Source organism: Cataglyphis hispanica, chromosome 2 (assembly GCF_021464435.1).
Source record: "Cataglyphis hispanica isolate Lineage 1 chromosome 2, ULB_Chis1_1.0, whole genome shotgun sequence".
Classification (NCBI taxonomy): domain Eukaryota; kingdom Metazoa; phylum Arthropoda; class Insecta; order Hymenoptera; family Formicidae; genus Cataglyphis; species Cataglyphis hispanica.
In genome coordinates, this window is record NC_065955.1 from 3747364 (window position 1) to 3767832 (window position 20469).

Here is a 20469-nt window from a genome sequence, read left to right on the forward strand (position 1 = left end):
TTTTTTTTGCGATTTTTGTTATGTAGAACGAAAATCGAAATCAAGATGTAATTACCGTCTGGCTGGTATAAGCCAAGAAGTCAAAGGGGCGTGATTGATCGGGGCGTCGCGCGCAACTCATAAACGAGAGTTCACTTGTGAGAGGGATGTGCCATTACATAACGCCGACAAAATGGCCTGATCGATATAGTGCACTAAAAGAGAATGTTCGTATCATACATAATTGCAATTATATTTTGTAATATATATTTCTATAGATTATTATCTATATAGATATAAAAATCTCAGGGCTATACATCTCAATTTCTCAAACGCAAATAATTAATAAGAATTTATTAGAAACTTCACATATAGTCTAACAATATAATTTTAATTTTGAAGAATATATGATCTTGTCATCACACACTTTGAAATTCCTGGAATTTTAATTATATAACATTTACACAGAAATGCAATTGTCGATCGTAGCTATCCTATTTATCATATTTATTTACCTACTTTTGTACCCATTTTCCATCCCGATAGCTTTCCACTTACCTACCTATCTGCCCAACCTACACATATATACTCTGTACTTATACCATAAAAAAGCAACGCCGCCGTTAGCGTGTCGCTGGTAAATAGCCGCTGCCGGAAGGCAGATGTTAACGCCGTCGTCAGCCACCCTAATCTCGTATTGTCGATTGGTCGGCGCGACGCGACTGGTGACCGGGCGTCGAATCAGCGTCGTCGATTTGCCTGGCGCCGCCCACCACCCCTTTGCGTACTCACCCTCAACCCTTGGCGCATTCACCCTCAACCCCTCGCATCGTTGTGGGTGGAGTCGACCAATGACACAGTGGTAACGGCCGTCTGACAACGTGGCCTCCGGGAGCCGCCCCGTAGTTGCCGATGGCTAACTAGCGCTACCCCGCTATAGTCGAGTCAGCCACTCAGCCAGCAAGTCCCCGGGCTGAGTCTAGTCGCTAGCTCGCTGCTAGTATTCCCCACCCTGTCTGTCCCGCCACCCCCGCTGCCGTTCAACGCACCCCTCCCGTACGTGTAGGCCAACGTGCCAACTACGGCGGCGACGGCGGAGGTGACGGAGGTGAAGAAGAGGTGTTACGGCGTGGATTCGCGTGACGTAACCCCCGGTACGCCATCACCGTGGCCTTCTCGCCGCGAGTCGCGGTCGTTTAGGAATTGGCGTCGGTGTGTTGGTTCGCGCTCGGCAACCATCCACCCATCTACCTATCTACCTACCTACCCTTTCCCTCAATATTTCTCATTCCATCGCCCCTCGCGCCAAGCCTACCACCGGATCATGTCGACCGTATCGGGGAACGACCCATGATTCTCCGTGATGTGGCTACGGACAGGAGAAATAGCTGCTCCGGCAGCCAGTCGGGCAACAACCCCTATATATGCGCATACACACGGACGGATATAGACGCATATAGACGCATATATACATATATACATATATATATATACACACACACCCGCGGGGGCGCGCGCGCGCGCGCAAATACATGTACACATAGACACGGACGCGAGTACGCGAGTACGCCCTTCCCGACGAGAGAGAGATGACTAGGTACGTCGAGGCTCGAAGCCATCCCGTCACGGAGAATGCTTCGGGACTTCGCGCGACCTCCTCGGCGCCGCGTCGGGACCACGAGCTCGGCTGTACGGCGTTCTCTGGCGATGTTCGACTTTTGAGCAGTTGCGGAGGAGATGGGCACAGGTCAGTCTTCCAAGACTCTCTTGCCGTCTCTCTCGCTTTTCACCCTTACACGCGGCTTATTGTTAGCTAGTGCGATATGATCGCTCGAAGGATGCGGGATGATGCGCGATGTGTGAAAGTGATTTTTTCATTTAAATTGCAACTCTCCTTTCGCATACGAAGAGATTGTGATAAGACTGCGCGAAAGAGGCGATTGAAAACTGTGTACCGCATCCAAGATGCAATTGATAATACTCGAACATATTTTTAACATATTTAAGTATTTGTTTGCAGATAGGAAACATTTTATGTATATTGTGGTCGATACTTAATAGATTTCTAAGGATTTAGTGATAAATCGTCATAGTAAATTCTCAGGATTTGAAAAATTGTGTAGCGCGATTGAGAGGTAATTAACAGTGGATGTTAAAACTTTTTGCATATCTATTTGCTTACAAGTGAATTGCGATTATTGTAACTTGAAAAATTGTGCGCATTACAATTAAATTAATTTAAAGAGTTTAATATTTAAATAAAAATATTGAAAAAGAAAATGTTAAGTGTCTTGAAAACCTACGAACTGTCGTGTCATGGACGACATGTATATAAAGTCGTGCATTGTTTTCTGTCAATGAGAGAATATTTCGCGATTTCGCGAATAAACAAGATAAAATGCATCTTCAAAGGAGATATATTATAATCATATTATTTATATGTTTGATTGTGTTTTATACATTTTTTCCAGAAAAAGAGGGCATGGAGAAATAAGATATCTCTTAAGGTCTTAAGGACTTTACGATATTTTTAAATTAGACGTTGTTTGAATATTAATATTTTATTATCTACAAATTTTATTTTTCTCTAAAACTTTATACATTATAAATTTTTTTTTCAAATAAAATATAGTATATTTTTTTTAACTTCTTAACATTTCCGAAGTTTTCATTAAAACGACAGCGAATTATTTTACAAAATGGTGATTAAAATATTTCTTGAAAACTCAAACATCTCTGTTTATTTATTTTCTTAAGATTTTATAAAATTTAAATTTATAAAAATTAAAAAAAAAGGAAATAATTATTTTTGATCCAGATCGCTTGCAAAGTATATCTATAGACAAATTCAAAAAATTTGGAATATAAAAATAATATTTAATATAATAAAATTACACGATGGAAGAAAAAAGTATTTAAAAAGAAGATTGAAAGAAGAATCAGAGACGATGAGTTAATCGACGATATCGAAATCGAGTTCTTAACTATTTCGAATTTAATTTACGCGCATCATAAACAGCGGACATTGTATGAGACAACAGAGGCGATTCAATAGAAGAAGAAGTCGAAGACGCGCTGGCGTACACGACGGAGGCGGTAATCCGTTGGGGTTGAAGTAACCTGGGTTGATCGGGTTAGACCGGTTGGGTGTGAGACGCGAAGGCGGTTGATTCCCCAGGCTGGGGAAGGAAGGCTTTGGTTGGCTTAGGCATGGCCGTGTTTTTCTTGCCGCGGATCATTAGGACGATTAGGGTTCCTACGAAAAGGGGGAAACAGATTAGCACCGGTGATCTTCTTGCGGCCCGTTCACTTTTCTTAAACGGGATTTCGCGGAAGTTCTTTAACGTTGGTTTCCTTTAACCTGATAATTATTTCATCACAATGTAATGTAAATAATAGTAAAATATGTAATGTAAATGTACAAATCTGATAACTAATCTATCTTTCTATAATGTGATGATTATTTTGTCATAATTGATGTAATTCTTAAATAGTTTGAATCTTATGTTTATATTAGATGCGATTTTCTAAACATTAGATGCGATTTTCTCGACGCTCGCCTCATTGTTTTACGAAATACAGTCATATGTAAATAACATTTTGTCATATTTTTGTGATTTTGATTATTTTATAAAATATATTTTTATTAAATATAATTATTTATTTTTGTTTTTAAAGAACTTATTTTAGAAATATATGTAAGAAGATATAAAATATTTTTTGCATTTTTAACTATTTTCAGGAAAGTGATTACAAGAAATTAATTGTATGGAATATTAATGATATTCTTTTTTTTTGTTGTAGGAGACAGATTACTTGATATACTGTGTGATGTATGCGGTGACCGTAGTTCCGGAAAACACTACGGCATCTACAGTTGTGACGGTAATATTTATTATAATATATTTGTGAAATAAAACTATTTCTCTTTCTCTCTTTCAATTTTTTTGTAATTTTTTTATTTTAGTAGAAAAATTTCATTATATGTTAAATGAATCAAATTATGCATAAACTTGAAACTGTCAAAAATTAACAAAGGAATAATAATATTTCTTTTTCTAGATTTAATTTTTTTTGTAATAATAATTTTAATAAATATTCTCAAAGAAATATAAATTTTATTTTTTTTCTACTTATTTAAGCATGGTTCCTCAGTTAAAGTGTGTTGTTGAATATTTGAAATTGTTAAACAATAATAAATTTTTGTGATCAGCATTTATAATAGCCCTGTCGTTATATGCGAATTTTGTTATGTTTCCAGGTTGTTCGGGGTTTTTCAAGCGAAGCATACATAGCAATCGAGAATACATCTGCAAGGCCCAGGGTGCTAAGAAAGGACGTTGCCCAATCGACAAAACTCATAGGAATCAATGCCGTGCTTGTCGTCTTGCTAAGTGTTTTGAAGCTAACATGAATAAAGACGGTAAGTACCCACAAATTAACATTTTTAACGTTATCTATATTGTTCTATCTACGCGCATTAAGGATTTGATTAATAAATAAAACAAATTAATCGATCCAAAAATGCACAGAAGCAAGATTATTATATTCTTGTCATTTCCAATAATGTAAATTTCATCGTCAGTATTACAAATTATTTATAACTTATTTCATAAATAGCATATTTGCTAAATTATTAAACTTTTGCCAAAACTAATATCTTTTAGTAAGATTTTATATATTATTAAAAATTTCTGATATTTTATATTTTAATATTTTTAGTATTTATAGTCTTTTCTATATATAAACAAACATGTATACAATTTTTTTTGAAAAAAATTGTGGGTAGTTTTTTTAATAAATCGAGACCTAATTTATGAAACATATAATGATAAATTTACACTTAGTCAAGGTAACGACTCAAGAATCATTCATCGAATTCATTGTATTTTCACGAAAAGCCACACATAAACCACGAAGAAATCGACTGTAACTATTGGTGTCACAACCAGACCCTCCTAAATAAACTTCTTCGTAAGGGGCTATCAAAGCATTAATCACGCTCGAACACTTCATGCGTTATCGGTGTAAATTCTAACATAAATTCTGAATCGTAGGATCATTTTGTTGTAATGAAAGCAAAAGCTTTAGATGATGATATGTCATTTTAGTTAGTTAAATGTGCGTCATTTTTAATCAATTGAATATTATTTCGTCTCTATTACTCACAGTATTATGGGAAATTCTTCCTAACGCTGAAGGTACCACAAATGGATGCGCATCGTCATGCAACGTTTCAATTTTCTGTTACATCTCATTTAGTTGACATCATATTTCTTAAAGCATTTGATCACATTATTGACATTTAACGTTAATTTATATTTACACACATACACATTCAAGTATAAAATAAAATTAAAAATTAAATCTTTGCGCACGCGTAAATTAATCTAAAAAATTATATTTAAAAGTTTAAAATAATACAAAATAATTTAAAAATTCATTCTATTAGCTATTTTTATATGCACCTCAAATTTATACAAGTATTACCCTCTGTTCTTGAATGCACATTCTTATTCGTGGATACAAAAAGAACAACAATAACAAGTAATAACTCTATTTTGACTTCTAGTTTTGAAAAAAAGATAAAGATTAGTTTTCAGATTGAAATACAAATACATAAATCTGGACAACATAAATATATAAAAATATAAGTAATATGATGGCTTCTAAAAAAAATCTAAATTTTTACAATTTTTTTTTCGATTTTTTGAGAATTAAAGATTGGATTTAAAAAATTTAAAGATTTGAGAATTTATAATTAAATAAATAAGTTAAAAGAAGACAACAATTACGAGTTATACTATTCGTAATTTAATTCTTTTGACAGTTATCGGGGGACATATAGATTATTTGTGACCAAACAAACATACAAGAAATCTGCACGTTATGTTAGTATTTTAGTAGACTCTTCCGCGTTTAATCATTACTTCTCGGTTTAACTAGTAATATTTAGAAATAAGCGAGCTTGATCTTCTCCGCATGAGAGTTATACGGGATGGGCTAGATGTACACGGGTCGATGTTCCTTGCCATCGACGGCGATATAACAGCGGCGGAGGCTCGTTTTCTGGAACGCTTAGCGGGGGCTGGATTCTGCAGAGGTGGAGAGAGGTAACGGCGAGATGGAAAGAGAAAAGGCGAATGGGAAGGGACTGTCAGCAGGGAGGGAAGGTAGGGAAAGAGGGGGCCGATACGAGACCGCTCGGCAGGGATGAGGGTGCTCAGGGTGTCGGGGGTGTTTAATGCAGGACGGGTGCTCCGGTTCCCAGCGGTTGTCGGGGCTCCAGACGCGAGTAAGAGAGGAGATTCAATTAGTGGCAGAGCTTCCTAACGTTAAGGAGGCTCCACACAGGGGTTTGAAACACCGGTGCTTCCTCCCCTCCGCTTCCTCCCACATCTTTACGAAGACACTTGTACACGTTAACGTTCTCCCACGTCGTTCTCCGCTTCTGTCTCGAAATTACTCGTACTTTGTTGGCGGTGTTAATTAGACGCCGTGATTAATTGCCGACGTATAGTCGACGTCAGAATGGCGTCGTGGCATTTTTCGTTTCGTAGATCCGTAAATAACTTGTACGAGTTTTCTTTTTCTCTTTCTTCTGTCTATACATATATAAGAATAATAATAAAGATAATAATAAATAAGTAAATATATTCAATATTAAATGTATTTGCGGCACAGATCTGTTTATATTATTAATTAAATCATATGTTTTATTTTAGTAATTAATGGCAAACTCTTGAACACGCGGCTGATCAATTTAAGATTATTCTACTGATTCCTTCAACTCACGTTTGCTATCACATTGGCGTTATATATCACTGATAAATCTTCAGGATAATATCACGCATGCGATAAATAATTTAACAATTTAACTATCAAACAATATATACTGTTTTTAATTTGGCACAAGATTTGAAAAAAGAAAATAAAGTAAAGCTTATTTTATTCTTAATATTTTCATTATTAACATATATAACATATACATATTTTTTATAAACTTATCAAGAAATCGAATCCAGAATTCTCACCGTACATTTTATATCTGGAATCCTTAGAATCTAAAGTTTGTCTAATATAATTCGCGTCATTCAATGCGAATCTGAAGTAAAGATTAGCTAGCTCTTTTAAGCGATAAATAACGATGCCGAGGTTCATTTCGACCAGAGATAAATTTCTTAGCCAGAAATTACACACAAAGTGTAATGTCTAACATAACACTAAATAATATTATGAAAATAATACATTTATGAGGACAATATATAACATAACTATTTGAAATATGTTCCACGAGCATATTTGATATGTATGTTTGCTTAATATATATACGCGACAAAGGCAATAACAAAATATAACTCTACCTAAACTTGACTGATGGGGGAAAACGTTGTGAAGAGCCCATAAAATGTAGATGACCACTCGGGGGTGGGTAGGCGCGTTATATATTATGTACGTGGTACTCGGCGCATCGCGAAGCGCGGTGACGCCGCAGGCGCGCAATCATCCGCTCGCTGACAACCCCGAAACCTCTAACGCGCTCACACCCCCGACATAATCGACGCGCTTTCCTCTTTCCACGAAAATTCGTTCCCGCCCGCGCGATATTATCCGTCTGTGTTGGCGTACCGCGCCGGCGAAATGCCGCCTTCCTCTTCCCATTTCCGTGTGCACAGACACATATATATATATATATATATATATATATATATATATATATGTATGTATTACGCGAAATATGGCGTTAAATGATGTTGGAAGATTACCGAGCGGCTTACCATGGCGGATCTGTAATTCTTAGCGATCGTTAGGACTTCCGGGAAGGGAATAAACCGTAGCTCCGACGTACTGCATTTTTAATGTTGATGCTTTGCGCTCTAACTCTGCGGATTATGCTCGCGGTCCTTTCAGGATTGTTAAAGATTTGAGATTCTGAAAAATGATTATGAATATTACAAGAATAAATTATCAGAGTATAATGGAATTTGAAAGTGATAATATTAATTACATGCATTTAAGACTTACATTCTAAAAAATGTTTGTCGGAAAAGAGTTATAAATCTTTTAATACTGCAAAAAATAGGAAGCACTAATATCTTTTACTTTTAAAAGAGAACTATTTTAATATCTACTTTTAGATGCTTATCTATTAGTTTTACTTCTCTACTTTTAAAAATCTATCTAAAAACTATTTTTTAACAAGTTTAATATTTTTAATATTGCATCGAAAATATATTTCTTTTGTACAAGTTTTAGATTATGAATTAAAATTTTAGACTGATGAATTATTATAAAAATCACATTCAATCACATATGAAAGGATTGGAAAAGTCTTTCCAATTTTTTTTTTTTTATTTAAATATTTTGCTAGAAAGTTAAACTAAAAGCGAAACCAGAAAAGATGACGACTCGCCAATGAAATTCTACGCTCCACGACTTTTCCCGGAACCCGTACGGTCAACATTATTTCCAGTGTACACACATTCAGATCCACCAACACTCTTGGATCTGCAAACTTTGCCTCGTTTCATGCCCAATCGATCGCGGCCCGTTACTTCCAACTTTAAATCTCTTTGTTTCCGTTCATAATTCGGAAGCACCCTTTCTAAAAGTATCAAGTACTTTGAACTGGAATTAAATCGAGACGCTCGTACCGAGATATTTGCCCCTTTTGGCAGTTATAAATTGGAATTATTCGAGCATTCTTTATTTTTGAAGTACAAAGTTCAACGTTTAATCGTATAATTGCAATAATATTGAAAATCTTATCATGGCGATCCTAAGTAAACATTCTATTTAATATTAAGTACAAGTAGCAGTTTTAATTTCTTTTTCAGTCATCATACGCAGACTTATTTTCGCCATCCGTTTCTATAAAAATATTAAATCGTTTTAGAAAAATAAAAAGTTGTGAACATAATTTCCTGAAAAGCTGCAACATTTTTTTTAAGGCTCTTTTTACATCTAAATGCCCAATCGCGTAGAATATAATATCGTTGCATGTTTTATACAAAAATTTCTGAACGTATCGCGAGTCGCACGCGAAAGCGTTTTACGTTGGCAAATGGCACTTAAGCACGATCGAGAAAAATAGAAAGGAGAAACGATAAAGCAAAGTACGCCAAAGAGAGAGAAAAGCACACAAAGACAGGATCGGGCTTCAAGAGGAGACGCAAAACATCTACCTTGATCTCTAAATCTTCAAAGTTTATCAACTATTTTTAAATAAATTTTGCAAATTTCAAAAATTTGAAGTAAAATAAATTTACTAATTCCTTTTATAATTTGTATGGAAAACGGAATATATTATCTAAATGTTATAAAAACAGTAGATAAATGTATAGCAGAAAGAAACAATGCTTCTTGTCTTACTAATATTAACTAAAAAAATCTTATTGTTAATATATTATACACATATATTTTTCAATATATTATTCAAAATAATATATTTCAAAATGTTATAATACTTCTACACAAAAATACATTAATAAATATAGATAATAAGGGAATAATTTTATTTTTACATAGATCTTCATTCCTTATTAATTATATTTCAGGGTTATTATATATATTTGTGTATTTAAAGCACAATACATTTTATTATCATTTAACAAACCTCTGAAAAGTAAAAGGATCTTAACACATTATCGAGTTTTTCAATATGCTTCAGAATGTTGTAATACTTTCAGAGAAATACATCAATAAAGAAGTAGATAATTTAAGAGAAGAATTTCATTTTTACACAGAGATTCATTTCTTACTAATCACATTTCCGGATATTATTTATATTTGTATATTTAAAGCACAGTACATTTCATTGTGAATCATTTAACAGACCCCCGAAAAGTTGTTCCCGGAAAATTGTTACGTGCCCCCGCAATGTTTCTGACCGGCTCTGCACGGAGGCTGTGAGTAGTAGTGACAACACGCAGGGGGAGTCGCGTGAGAGTGGACGGCTGGTAACGCAACGAAGCGAGGCGTGCCGTACACGCGACGGGCAGCATCAATCCATCCACATAAACGGTAAAGCGAGCCTGGAACAGAGCGAGGGGGTACAGTAGACATCATAAATGCCATTAGACAAGCCTATCTTAAAAGAAAAAAAAACGCGCGTTTAGATATTGAAATTAAAACTATTCCTGCTGAAAAAAATATAAATAATACGAAGCAGTAAACGATAGTTAATATTTGACATTTGGTGTAAATAAATATCGCGGCGCATGAAAAATTGTAAGAAAATTAAGTAAAACTGCTGCCAAAATTATCTTTTTCTTTTTATTTTAAAAAATATTTTTTAAATTATAAGAATTTTTTAAAGTTTTATGGGAGAGGGGGGGGGTTGTAATTATAAACTGTATTTAAGTAATCGCTTCTTCATAAACTGCATAATTGTATCTTTGGTTTAATGTCAGTAATCACGCGATTTATCAGAGATGATTATCGCAATTTATGACAAAATAACAAATCTTGGATACATTTATCAAGTTATTTTTCATAAACTTTTCGCTGCAATCTCGCTTATTGCGAATTTAAGAATTATAAAATTAATAATATTTATATATTTATATAAATTTCATATAAATTAAACATTTTAATTAAAAATACATCAAAATTAATTAGAATAATTAATGAAGAATTTTTGCCTTGTGCATAAAATTTGCACATATTTTGAACATAATTTAAATATATATTTGGAAATATTTAACGCGTGATGTATTTTATTGAGATTTGCTATCTGACAACGAAATGACATTTATGATGCCCAGTATATGCGGGAGAGAATGAGATAAAAAGAAAGAGAGAGAAAGCGAGAAATGGAGAAGAGAGAACGCACCCGCGTCCTCCCTCGCATGATATGAGCGCGATGTGTGCGGACGAAACGGGTCGTTGCGCTAAGCCGGGCTTTGATCGTCACCTGTCATCATACCAACACGCCCGGAGGAACTGCAACGACCCGGTCCCGGTACCCTGATCGTCTCCGGCTTCGCATAAATGCGAGAATTACATCCGCGGGTTATCACAGGCTGCGGCTCTCTCGCCTCGTGTCATTCACAATCGAACAGTTCTCGATCCGCACGTGAATACGTTTAATCACATTTCTCCCTCGGACAATTTTGCAAATAAATTACCGCTAAAATATCAAACTGTCCTATAATATTTAATTATATTAATAAAATAATTTAAAAAAGTATGCATTTTTTTGAAAATGTATCATAAATATGCATGTTCTTATTTACTTTTTATATTAGATAAAACATAAAGAGGCTGCGAGACAAGCATAACATGTTTAAATATTACGGACATCATTAAATAGTAAACCTTATGTAATAAGAACTACGATAAATGAATTTGTAATATTATATACGTAAACAAAAATATATTTTTTATTTATTGCTTGCCAAATTATTTTATATATTTTTTTATTTTGTCTATTTTAAATATAAAAGAAATAAGTATCCATATCATGTTACAAAGTTATTGAAACATTGTTTACGCAGTCAATGTTTATGGCGTATATTTATTTTAAATTCTCAATAAAGTTTTGATTATATTTATATAATTTTTTTCTACAATATTTAATATAAAAATTTCTTTAATTTTTATATATTTGTCACATGAAGTATATTGAGAAAATAGTGTGATAGTTAAGAAAAAAGTTTTAAAAAGAAGTTTGTGGATATCGTTAATTTTATTGATAGCTTTTTTTGCTTATTATTTATATATATTTTTATTATAATATATTTTTATATTCTTTCTTTCTTCACCTATCTTTCTCTGGCGAAAACATGACACGTATATTCGAAGTAATCGAGGATATGATTAATTTAATGCCACGTAAACCGATGAATCTCGAGGCACAATCCTTATCTTTATGCATATGTATTTTATTTTGACAGACTGATCTTGTTTCACGGAATTTTGATTTACGAGATTGGTCGAGGGAAGGTGTTAACTGAACAGTGAGTGATATTACATACTGATTGCATACGCTTTGTGACGTATGCAGATACACGTGTAACGGGGCGCATAGGATTTTCCGAATGATAGAAACGATGCAAGTGAAAATAGATCCTATTCATACAGTCTGTGTCCATACATATATAGCATGGCTTTTTTTATCTGTAAATCTTTTGAAACAAGTTTGCAGATTTTTTGCAAGTTTGCACATTTTTTTTTAAATAAAATTCCTGTAAAAAGTAATTTCAAAAATAATTATATTATTTACCCAAAGTACGGTTCTCTCCATAGATTTAAATTCTATACAAAATTGCTTTTGTCTCGCAAAAATTATACTTATTTATCTAACATAAAATTGAAACTTGACGGAACTATTATTTTAGACATAATTTTATAATTTCCTTGTATATAATTTCCGTATAGAAAGTCAAAAAGTTAAAAAGTAACATCTCCGTACATTTTGATATTGACATCGCATTAACAATGCTTAAATAAATATAAAAATTGATATTTTTAAAAATTTTGTAATTAAATTTTTAATTAAAATGGCATTGTTAGAAAGTGGCCATGTTGCCTCACCCCTTTAAAAGCGTATCCCTCAAATAAACATGAAAAATCTCCCTGAAGTGTTAACACGTGTATCGCACGCGATTCACGATCTCTTCGACGACGATGACGTTGACGATCGCCGACGATGGCGATGGTGGTGTTGGTAGTGCGTCGTCCATGTATCAACCCCCATTCACTTGGGGATTAGCCTTCGAGATCGCTGACTGCTGAAATGTTCACAGATCGGTTTACCGTTTAGCAGGATACAGAGTGTGAGCCCCGTGATCCGCGGCCCGTGTGAGCACCGCGTGCGCCCTACACACACACACACACACACATGCATATCATACACATATACAGCGCACACGTGTAGTACATGTTAAAACGGAAGCCTCTCTATGCGTATATGTATGCGTATAGAGAGCGTTATAGAGAGAGAGAGAGAGAGAGAGAGAGAAGGCGCCCACACCTACGCCACTCCACTGTGGGAACTCGCATTGTGGATCACACGTGCCGGCCAAGAGTATTACGGTGGCCGTGTGTTTATAAGTGCACAAAAAGATGATGTATATGTGTACGTGCACGAGTGAGTGGGAAAGAGAGAAACAGAAAGAATAAAGAGAGTGGAATCACGAACGATGAAAAGGAAACAGGGCGCGGTCCATTCCAGCGCATGTGCGATTCTAATCCCTCCCTGTCTCCGTGTCCATTCGCTGTCCGGATACGTGCATATTTGCGAATATCGCTCGTCTAATCCACTGACGCGCAAAAAATTCAAGAGTTTGCAATAATAAATCATTTTCTTAAGAACTTGGGAAAATTTTGCGATATGTAAACTTTATTTTAATAAATTGATAAATGAATAATCTTCTTTTTCGTATGCCGATATCGTACAAAAAAAAAAATATAAACATGTTACAAAATACAAAGAATCTAGTTTTTTTAATTTACGTGAAAAAATTTGCGAAAATGAATATGATTTCAGCATATTTAGATTATGGCCAATAAATTACAAGCATAATTGCAACTTAATCTTCAATCGATCTTCGAAAGAGGAGGGGGGGCTAAGAGATCAATTTGTCCTGTTCGTTTCTTTATGCCAAGAGCTTTCCCTTGACGCACATTCGTTCTCGCTTCGCCGAGCTGTAAGCCGCTCAGCTATAAAGCTCTGTATTTGAGCAACGATGCGTACAGAGCGACAAAATGTTCCTTCTTGATCGCAAGTTGCTGTGTAAAGCGAAGCGCTTTTGTACGAAAAAGGCGAGCTTAATGGCCACGGCTGCGAAAAACGGATCATTTCTCGCTTTTGATTCGAGGATATTCAATAAAAAAGGCGATAAAATTAACGTTAAGATCTGCGATTAAATATTTCATGCATATTTTGCAAATATACTCGCGAATGTAAGAAATTATTATTTCCTAATCTTTCTAAATTAAAATATCCACAAAGATTTCATTAGCTTTACGCAATTTGTCAAGAATTTTATTGAGAATTTATTTTAGTCTTTCAAATTAAACATCTATTAAAGATTATTTGTGTGATATATAAAAAGATATAATATCTTATGTAAGCCTTTGAAGTTCCGTAAAAATTCTACAATTTTCAACATTATATACATTCATAATTAAATCTCGGTTTTCTAACTTTTTCAAAGAGAAAGAACTGTTCTGTATTATACATAATATCATTAATATCGTAATCATTATATGAAAAAACATATAAGGATAAAGATATATAAATAGTATTGGTTTTGAAGAGTAATATCGCTGCTGTGCGTATAGTATAAAGATCACTGTTTTTAAAGTAAACAAGTCTTTATCGGGCAGGTTTTTTCTGGCAAGGGAGCTCACCGCTGAGAGAACAATTACTCCTGGAAAATAATAATATTTGTTACGATGTGCACGGCCAATTTGCTCGATAAAGCAAACAACCCCGAAGCGGATTTTGCATCGCTTCTTTTTGCTACATGTATGCATACCATCCGCGCACATATGAAATGTTGCCTCGATTTTAAATACCATTCCTCATACCTATCTCAGCTTACTTGTTGATGATGTTTCGATATTACAGTGAGATTTTAACAAAAGCATGATAACCGAATGAAATGTGTATAAAAATATCCTCTTATCGTTAATGGAACGAAATTAAATTCTAATATGCAAGATAATACTCAGATATATGAATTTAATTTTAGTAAAATTTTATAAAAATAAAAAAAAATTATTTAATACAATTACCTAAGACAATAATATAAAATTAGCATTTTCTTACAGAAAGAGAAAAAAAGTTTAAATCAATTTGTCAAATAAATTCACAATTGAAAACATAATCTACTATGATCCCCCAAATACAGCAAATGAAGCGTATTAAAGTCTAAGTTTACTTTAATACACCACACTTTCTGCGGAAATTGGATTTTGCCGTTGAAATGGTGACGCGTCCCGATGCGAGAAGAAATTCTTCGTTGCGCCAGTGGCGAAGTATTTCTCTCGACGGGGCGATGCGTGATAAAGGGGAGATATTGCGACGCCAGTGCGAACGTGGGAATCCGCGGCTGCTATCCGCTCAGCCTCATTAATGATGATGTGCTTGCCACCCAGTTGCAGCTCACGCTTCGCCATCTCGCTCTATCTGTCTTCCTTCCCTTCGACGTCCTTCGCCCTTTCCTCGCTTTCTGCCTCTCTATCTCTTTCTCTCTGAGTTTGTAGCCACGCTCGAAAGATCGAGCTCTGTGGAAGCTGACGCCCGGCCAGCCACCACATCCGATCTACACCACCCTCTTTCATCCGCGATTCATCCCCCTCTTGCCTCTCGACCTCTTGTTCGTTCGCCCCTCCTCCCTCTCCCTCCCCTGACGGGTCACGGGATATACAGCTCCCGTACATCTCGAACGACCTACAACGCGCGTTATACCCCGAATTCAATTCCGCGCAACCTGCGCCCACTTTTTCGCTCCCACCGTTAAGTCCATCGCCGATATTATTGATAGGCAGTCCTAGATACGGACTTTCGATCACTCGGGGCCATAAAACCGAGGGCACGTCTGCTTGCGTGCACAAAAATATTTTTCATTGTGTTTTGAAAAGGGTTGAGAGAGCATTTATCTTCATATTGCCAATTTGAAAAAAAAAATTAATTATATAATCTTATGTTTTCTGCAGAATTGTAATAAACTCTATTAAAGAAGAATAATATAAAATATATACATACAACAGAAAATACATAACAGATATAATACAAAATAATTTTTCAGATATATGTACATGAAAATATTAATATAGTTAAGCATAGTTAAAAAATTCTTTTTTAAATAGGAAGAAATAAATTTAAGAAAGTAATCTTTAATTATATGTATGTAAAGCTTCATGATGCAATCTCGAAGCGATATCAGACGTCAAAAGTAATATTTAAATTACGTTATAACTGGTGTTTAGCAGTACAACATGAACGCGGACCGAGGAAACCGAAACCCCACGCGATTATCTCGGAGAAACAACATCAGCAACAGTCGTCGATTGTCACGCAGTTATCCCCTCATTCCGCAACCCCGGTGCACAATGATCGATTAAGACCAGCACTCCCTCCCCCGTATGTTCTATCACCGCACAGGTGTGTAACATTTGCTAAATTATATTATAAATTAAATTGTTAATTTAATTAAATTTTATACATACTATAATTTGCTTTAATTTTATCAAAACAGTAGTCTTATTAGCGTATAAGATCAAGATATACATAACGATGACAATGAACAATAAGATAAATAATTAAATCATAGATATAACTAAAATATGAAAGAGATAAATAATTTTTAATTTTTACATTTATTGTTAATACTATTAATGTTATAAGTGTAAATTTTATACATGGTGATTATTTAGATTCGTGTTAAAGATAAAACTATCATTTTTTATTATACATTGTTTGAAAAACAATATATAATATATGTATTGTAATATAATATAAAATGTTTTATTTATTATATATACTACATTAATGATTCTATGGTTAAATAATTTAATGTTGAGTTTTGTTTAATGTGAAAATATCCAAGCTTCAATAATATTTATATAATTAGCTAACAAAAAAAACAAAACCATATTTTTCATATTTAATATAAATCTCTTTTGAACAAAATTTTAATTTAAAGATTATTTATAAAGATATCTCACGCGGACATATTAAAAAATCGCAATAAATCCTCTGAATTCGGCCATTGAATATTAATGCAGTAGCGATAAGGTACTTCATGTACAAGCATGATAAAACTTGATGAAATGACTTGAGACTCTTCGTGAGGTAGTTAAGGGTTATTACTGTAGAAGGTTAAGGTGCGACCAAAGATTCACGCCTTACCCTCGACCGATGGCGCTGGTACAGAAACCACCGGAGGAATCACCATCCCCCGTGCCGCTGGTTCTACCGCACCCTCGAACGACCACGACCCTCTATCAGGCGGCCACGACTGTCTCCCTAGCGCCTCAGCCTCCCCTTCTGCAGATACTAATGTCCGCCGAGGAATGTCAGGTAAGTAATTCAGCTAATTTGTGTGCTCGCCCTCGCGTTTCTGCAAACTTAATAAAGACGAGCGGTTCGCTGAGTTCTTATTTCGCGATTTAAACGACGGGAAAATGATACACGCAGAGACGTGAGTGACATATTAACTGTTTGTATAATAAAAATAGTATAATAGTAATGCAATTATTTAATCATCAATTTAATTATCAATTCAATATTTAGATTTGTTTTGGCTTTATATGTGTTATTTCAAGATGAAATTAAAATTGGAAAACTTGAAAAAATAATAAAATTAAGCAAATGAATGATGACGTATTGGAACTTTAGTAAATATAATCTATTTGATTTATTATTATTAAAATTTAATAGTATTGCATTGTTTTTTTTTTAAAAACATATTATTTCTTTAAATAATCATAGAAACAAACATCAAATTATTAATCATTTATCATACCTATCTGTTATTTTACTATTTATTATTGTTATTATTTTGGATTTTTATGTAAGAAAATTATGCATTTATTGTTTAAATTAACAGCTTGTTTTTTGCATTAAGGAATTAGTTTGGAATGCGCGATTGCAACCCACGGCGGAGTATCCAATAGAGCAGATGGAGACGGAAACGAGTCAGAGTCCGACGGGCACAGTACAGAGCTTCAGTCCGACCTGGGAGATATTACAGGTAACTTTAAATATTTTTAAACGCATCTATTTTATGTCTCTTTGCTTCTTTCAATCATCCGTTTATTATGTTTCACGAATTTATTAATAACATAGGAAACAACGGCCCGACTATTGTTCATGGCTGTCAGATGGGTACGATGTCTGCCACCTTTCCAAACGATATCGAAAGATGATCAGCTGTTGCTGTTGGAACGATCCTGGACGCAACTGTTTCTTTTACATTTGGCGCAATGGTCCGTTTCCTGGGACATCACCGCGCTCCTCGAGGATGAACAAGTGCGCAGCAGACTCCCTACAGACGACAACCTGACGAATCAAGAACTCGTTCTGATTCAGGTTTATCAATTTTATATCCCATTTATAGTAAATCGCAACGATCACCGTCACAATTGTTTTGAACAAATCATCTTCTTGACAAATGCATTTTTTGACATATCGTTTCGTTACTTTCAGTTTTTGATTTATCCGGCTTATGTTAACATCCACCCACTAATAAAGACGTCGATTTATTAGAGTATTGTTACGAAATCATATTGCGGAATGTGGATGTACGAATGCAGTGATTTTATTTATTTAAAGAGGTGATTTTATTCTGTTTCGCTATTTTTGAATAATAATTTTTTTTTTAGAATCTCTGTTAAATAGGAAAATTTACATTAACAAAGTATTTTCTTACATTTCAGGCTATAATATGCCGATTTAGGCAATTGTCTCCCGATTTCGGCGAGTGTGGCTGCATGAAGGCGGTGGCTTTATTTACGCCAGGTAAAGAAAAATATTAGATGCAATTTCATTATACTTAGTTATTAGCGACACAAATATTTTTAAACATGATAAATTTAGTAAGTTATAAGATCATTAAAAGTAGGAAATATACATTTATCTTAGAGAATAGTAAGAAAAGTGAAAAATAGTTCTAAAAGAATGTTCAATATGCTATCATTTTATTTATACCTCTTTTTGAATCTTTTCTTGTCTTTATTTGAAAGCTGGAGAATGTTTGAAATTACATAATACATTTAAATAATTTTTCTAGAAATAAAATGATCAAGGAATGTAAGCAGTAACAATTGTTAACATGGTATTAGTGTTTTAAGATTAATAAGATTAATGAGATTTGTTATTATTTATTTATTTTATATTATTTATTACGATACATCTTGCGATATTTCGAAATTATTACGATGTATCTTGCAATATCTCGAAATTATTAAACAATGGCGAATATTGCATTATTTTCGAATAATTGATCCATTTATCATTATTATTATATAATTGTCTTGATCGATTTTTTGTCGCATCAATGCAGATGAATATCGCATACATTCCTTTCTTTTTATGAATCGCAGAAACAGTGGGACTACACGCGATCCAACCGATTGAGATACTGCAGGATCAAGCACAACGTATCTTAGTGGATTACACGAGGTCACGGTATCCGCAGCAGCCAGGAAGAATTGGCAGGTTAATGATTCTAGTCGGATATCTGAGATGCGTCTCTTCCAAAACCGTCGAACGTTTGTTCTTTCACGAAACCATCGGAGAAATACCAATCTCGCGTTTGCTAGTCGATATGTATCAAATGGAGAAATATATCAACTGAAGTGCATTTGCACATCGTACGTACACATGTTATATAAATGTATCAGGACCAGAGCGAGCCCTCGCTGCTTTCCAAAACTCTTCCGATTCTTTTACATATAGCAAACGATAGAGTGTAATAAAAATTTCTTCCGCCGTTCATTCTCGCGATTTTGAAGTATAGCCCTGATATATAAAATGAAAAATATTTACTTAATTGTTTTAACAAATCCCCCCGTCGTAATGTGAGATTTCGGTACTATTGTTGTTAAATTAATCATTCTTATCAATTGTCAATTATTTTTTATAGAAAGATAATCATAAGGTATCAATTTGTTATCTTTTGGAATAGTTTTTTTAATCGTTTAATTTTTTTTATTTTTAATAATAATTAAATCATAATAATCTTAAAATTATTTTTTTTTTAATTTTACATTTAGAGAAAAACATGATGCTTAAATATTAAAGAAAATAAGAAAATTGGTTTATATGTTTCTGACAATATTAGATATTCTATTTACAAAAAGATTCATGTATTACTATCCATTATTCATACTGTCGCACTTCTAAGTAAATCAAAAGTTACATCATTGCTTATATACATATCGAATAATTATGACAATTTTGCAATATTTCTTTTTCGCATGTGCCAAATAAAATACAAGGACAAAATTAAGCTTAACTTTGCATATCGAACATTAACTTGTGAATTTAGCTTTTCGAATTCGAATATTCTGAAGGATTACGAGCTCTAGAAAAAAATAATAAAATTATTTGTGTTTTTTGTTGCATATTTCAAATACTTTATCCAATGATCGCAAAAATTTTAGAAAATAAACTAAACTTTACTTTTTACCAATCTAACGCAAGAATATACATATACATTTGTTACAAAAATTATCTCTATCTTACTGTTTTGATAAATACTGTTTAAGAATCATATTTTTATATGCCTATTTTCGCTTAATAATGATACTTTATTATTCTATAAATTTATATTTTATTTGAGATAGTAATTATTTTCTAACAATATATTCTTAATCAGCATTTCAAACAGTTGACGGAGTACAATTAATTGTAGAATTGTTTCAAAAATTGTACACGAGATTTACAAAGAGAGAAATAATTGAGATATAATCTATACCATGTATCTCTATGATTCCCATTGTGTATATCAAATCAACTCGATTTGTTGAAAT

The 20469-nt window shown here is 33.8% G+C and overlaps 1 protein-coding gene across 1 annotated transcript; it reads left to right on the forward strand.

The window, feature by feature from the left end:
- Nucleotides 1-1651: 1651 nt before the first annotated feature.
- Nucleotides 1652-19371, forward strand: LOC126859032 (protein dissatisfaction). The gene is made up of 9 exons (XM_050609925.1): nt 1652-1726; nt 3784-3864; nt 4241-4402; nt 15922-16096; nt 16810-17014; nt 17562-17687; nt 17783-18025; nt 18373-18454; nt 19039-19371. Exons 1-9 carry the CDS (start codon nt 1717-1719, stop codon nt 19290-19292), a joined length of 1338 nt encoding a protein of 445 aa, XP_050465882.1. The 5' UTR covers nt 1652-1716; the 3' UTR covers nt 19293-19371.
- Nucleotides 19372-20469: the final 1098 nt, after the last annotated feature.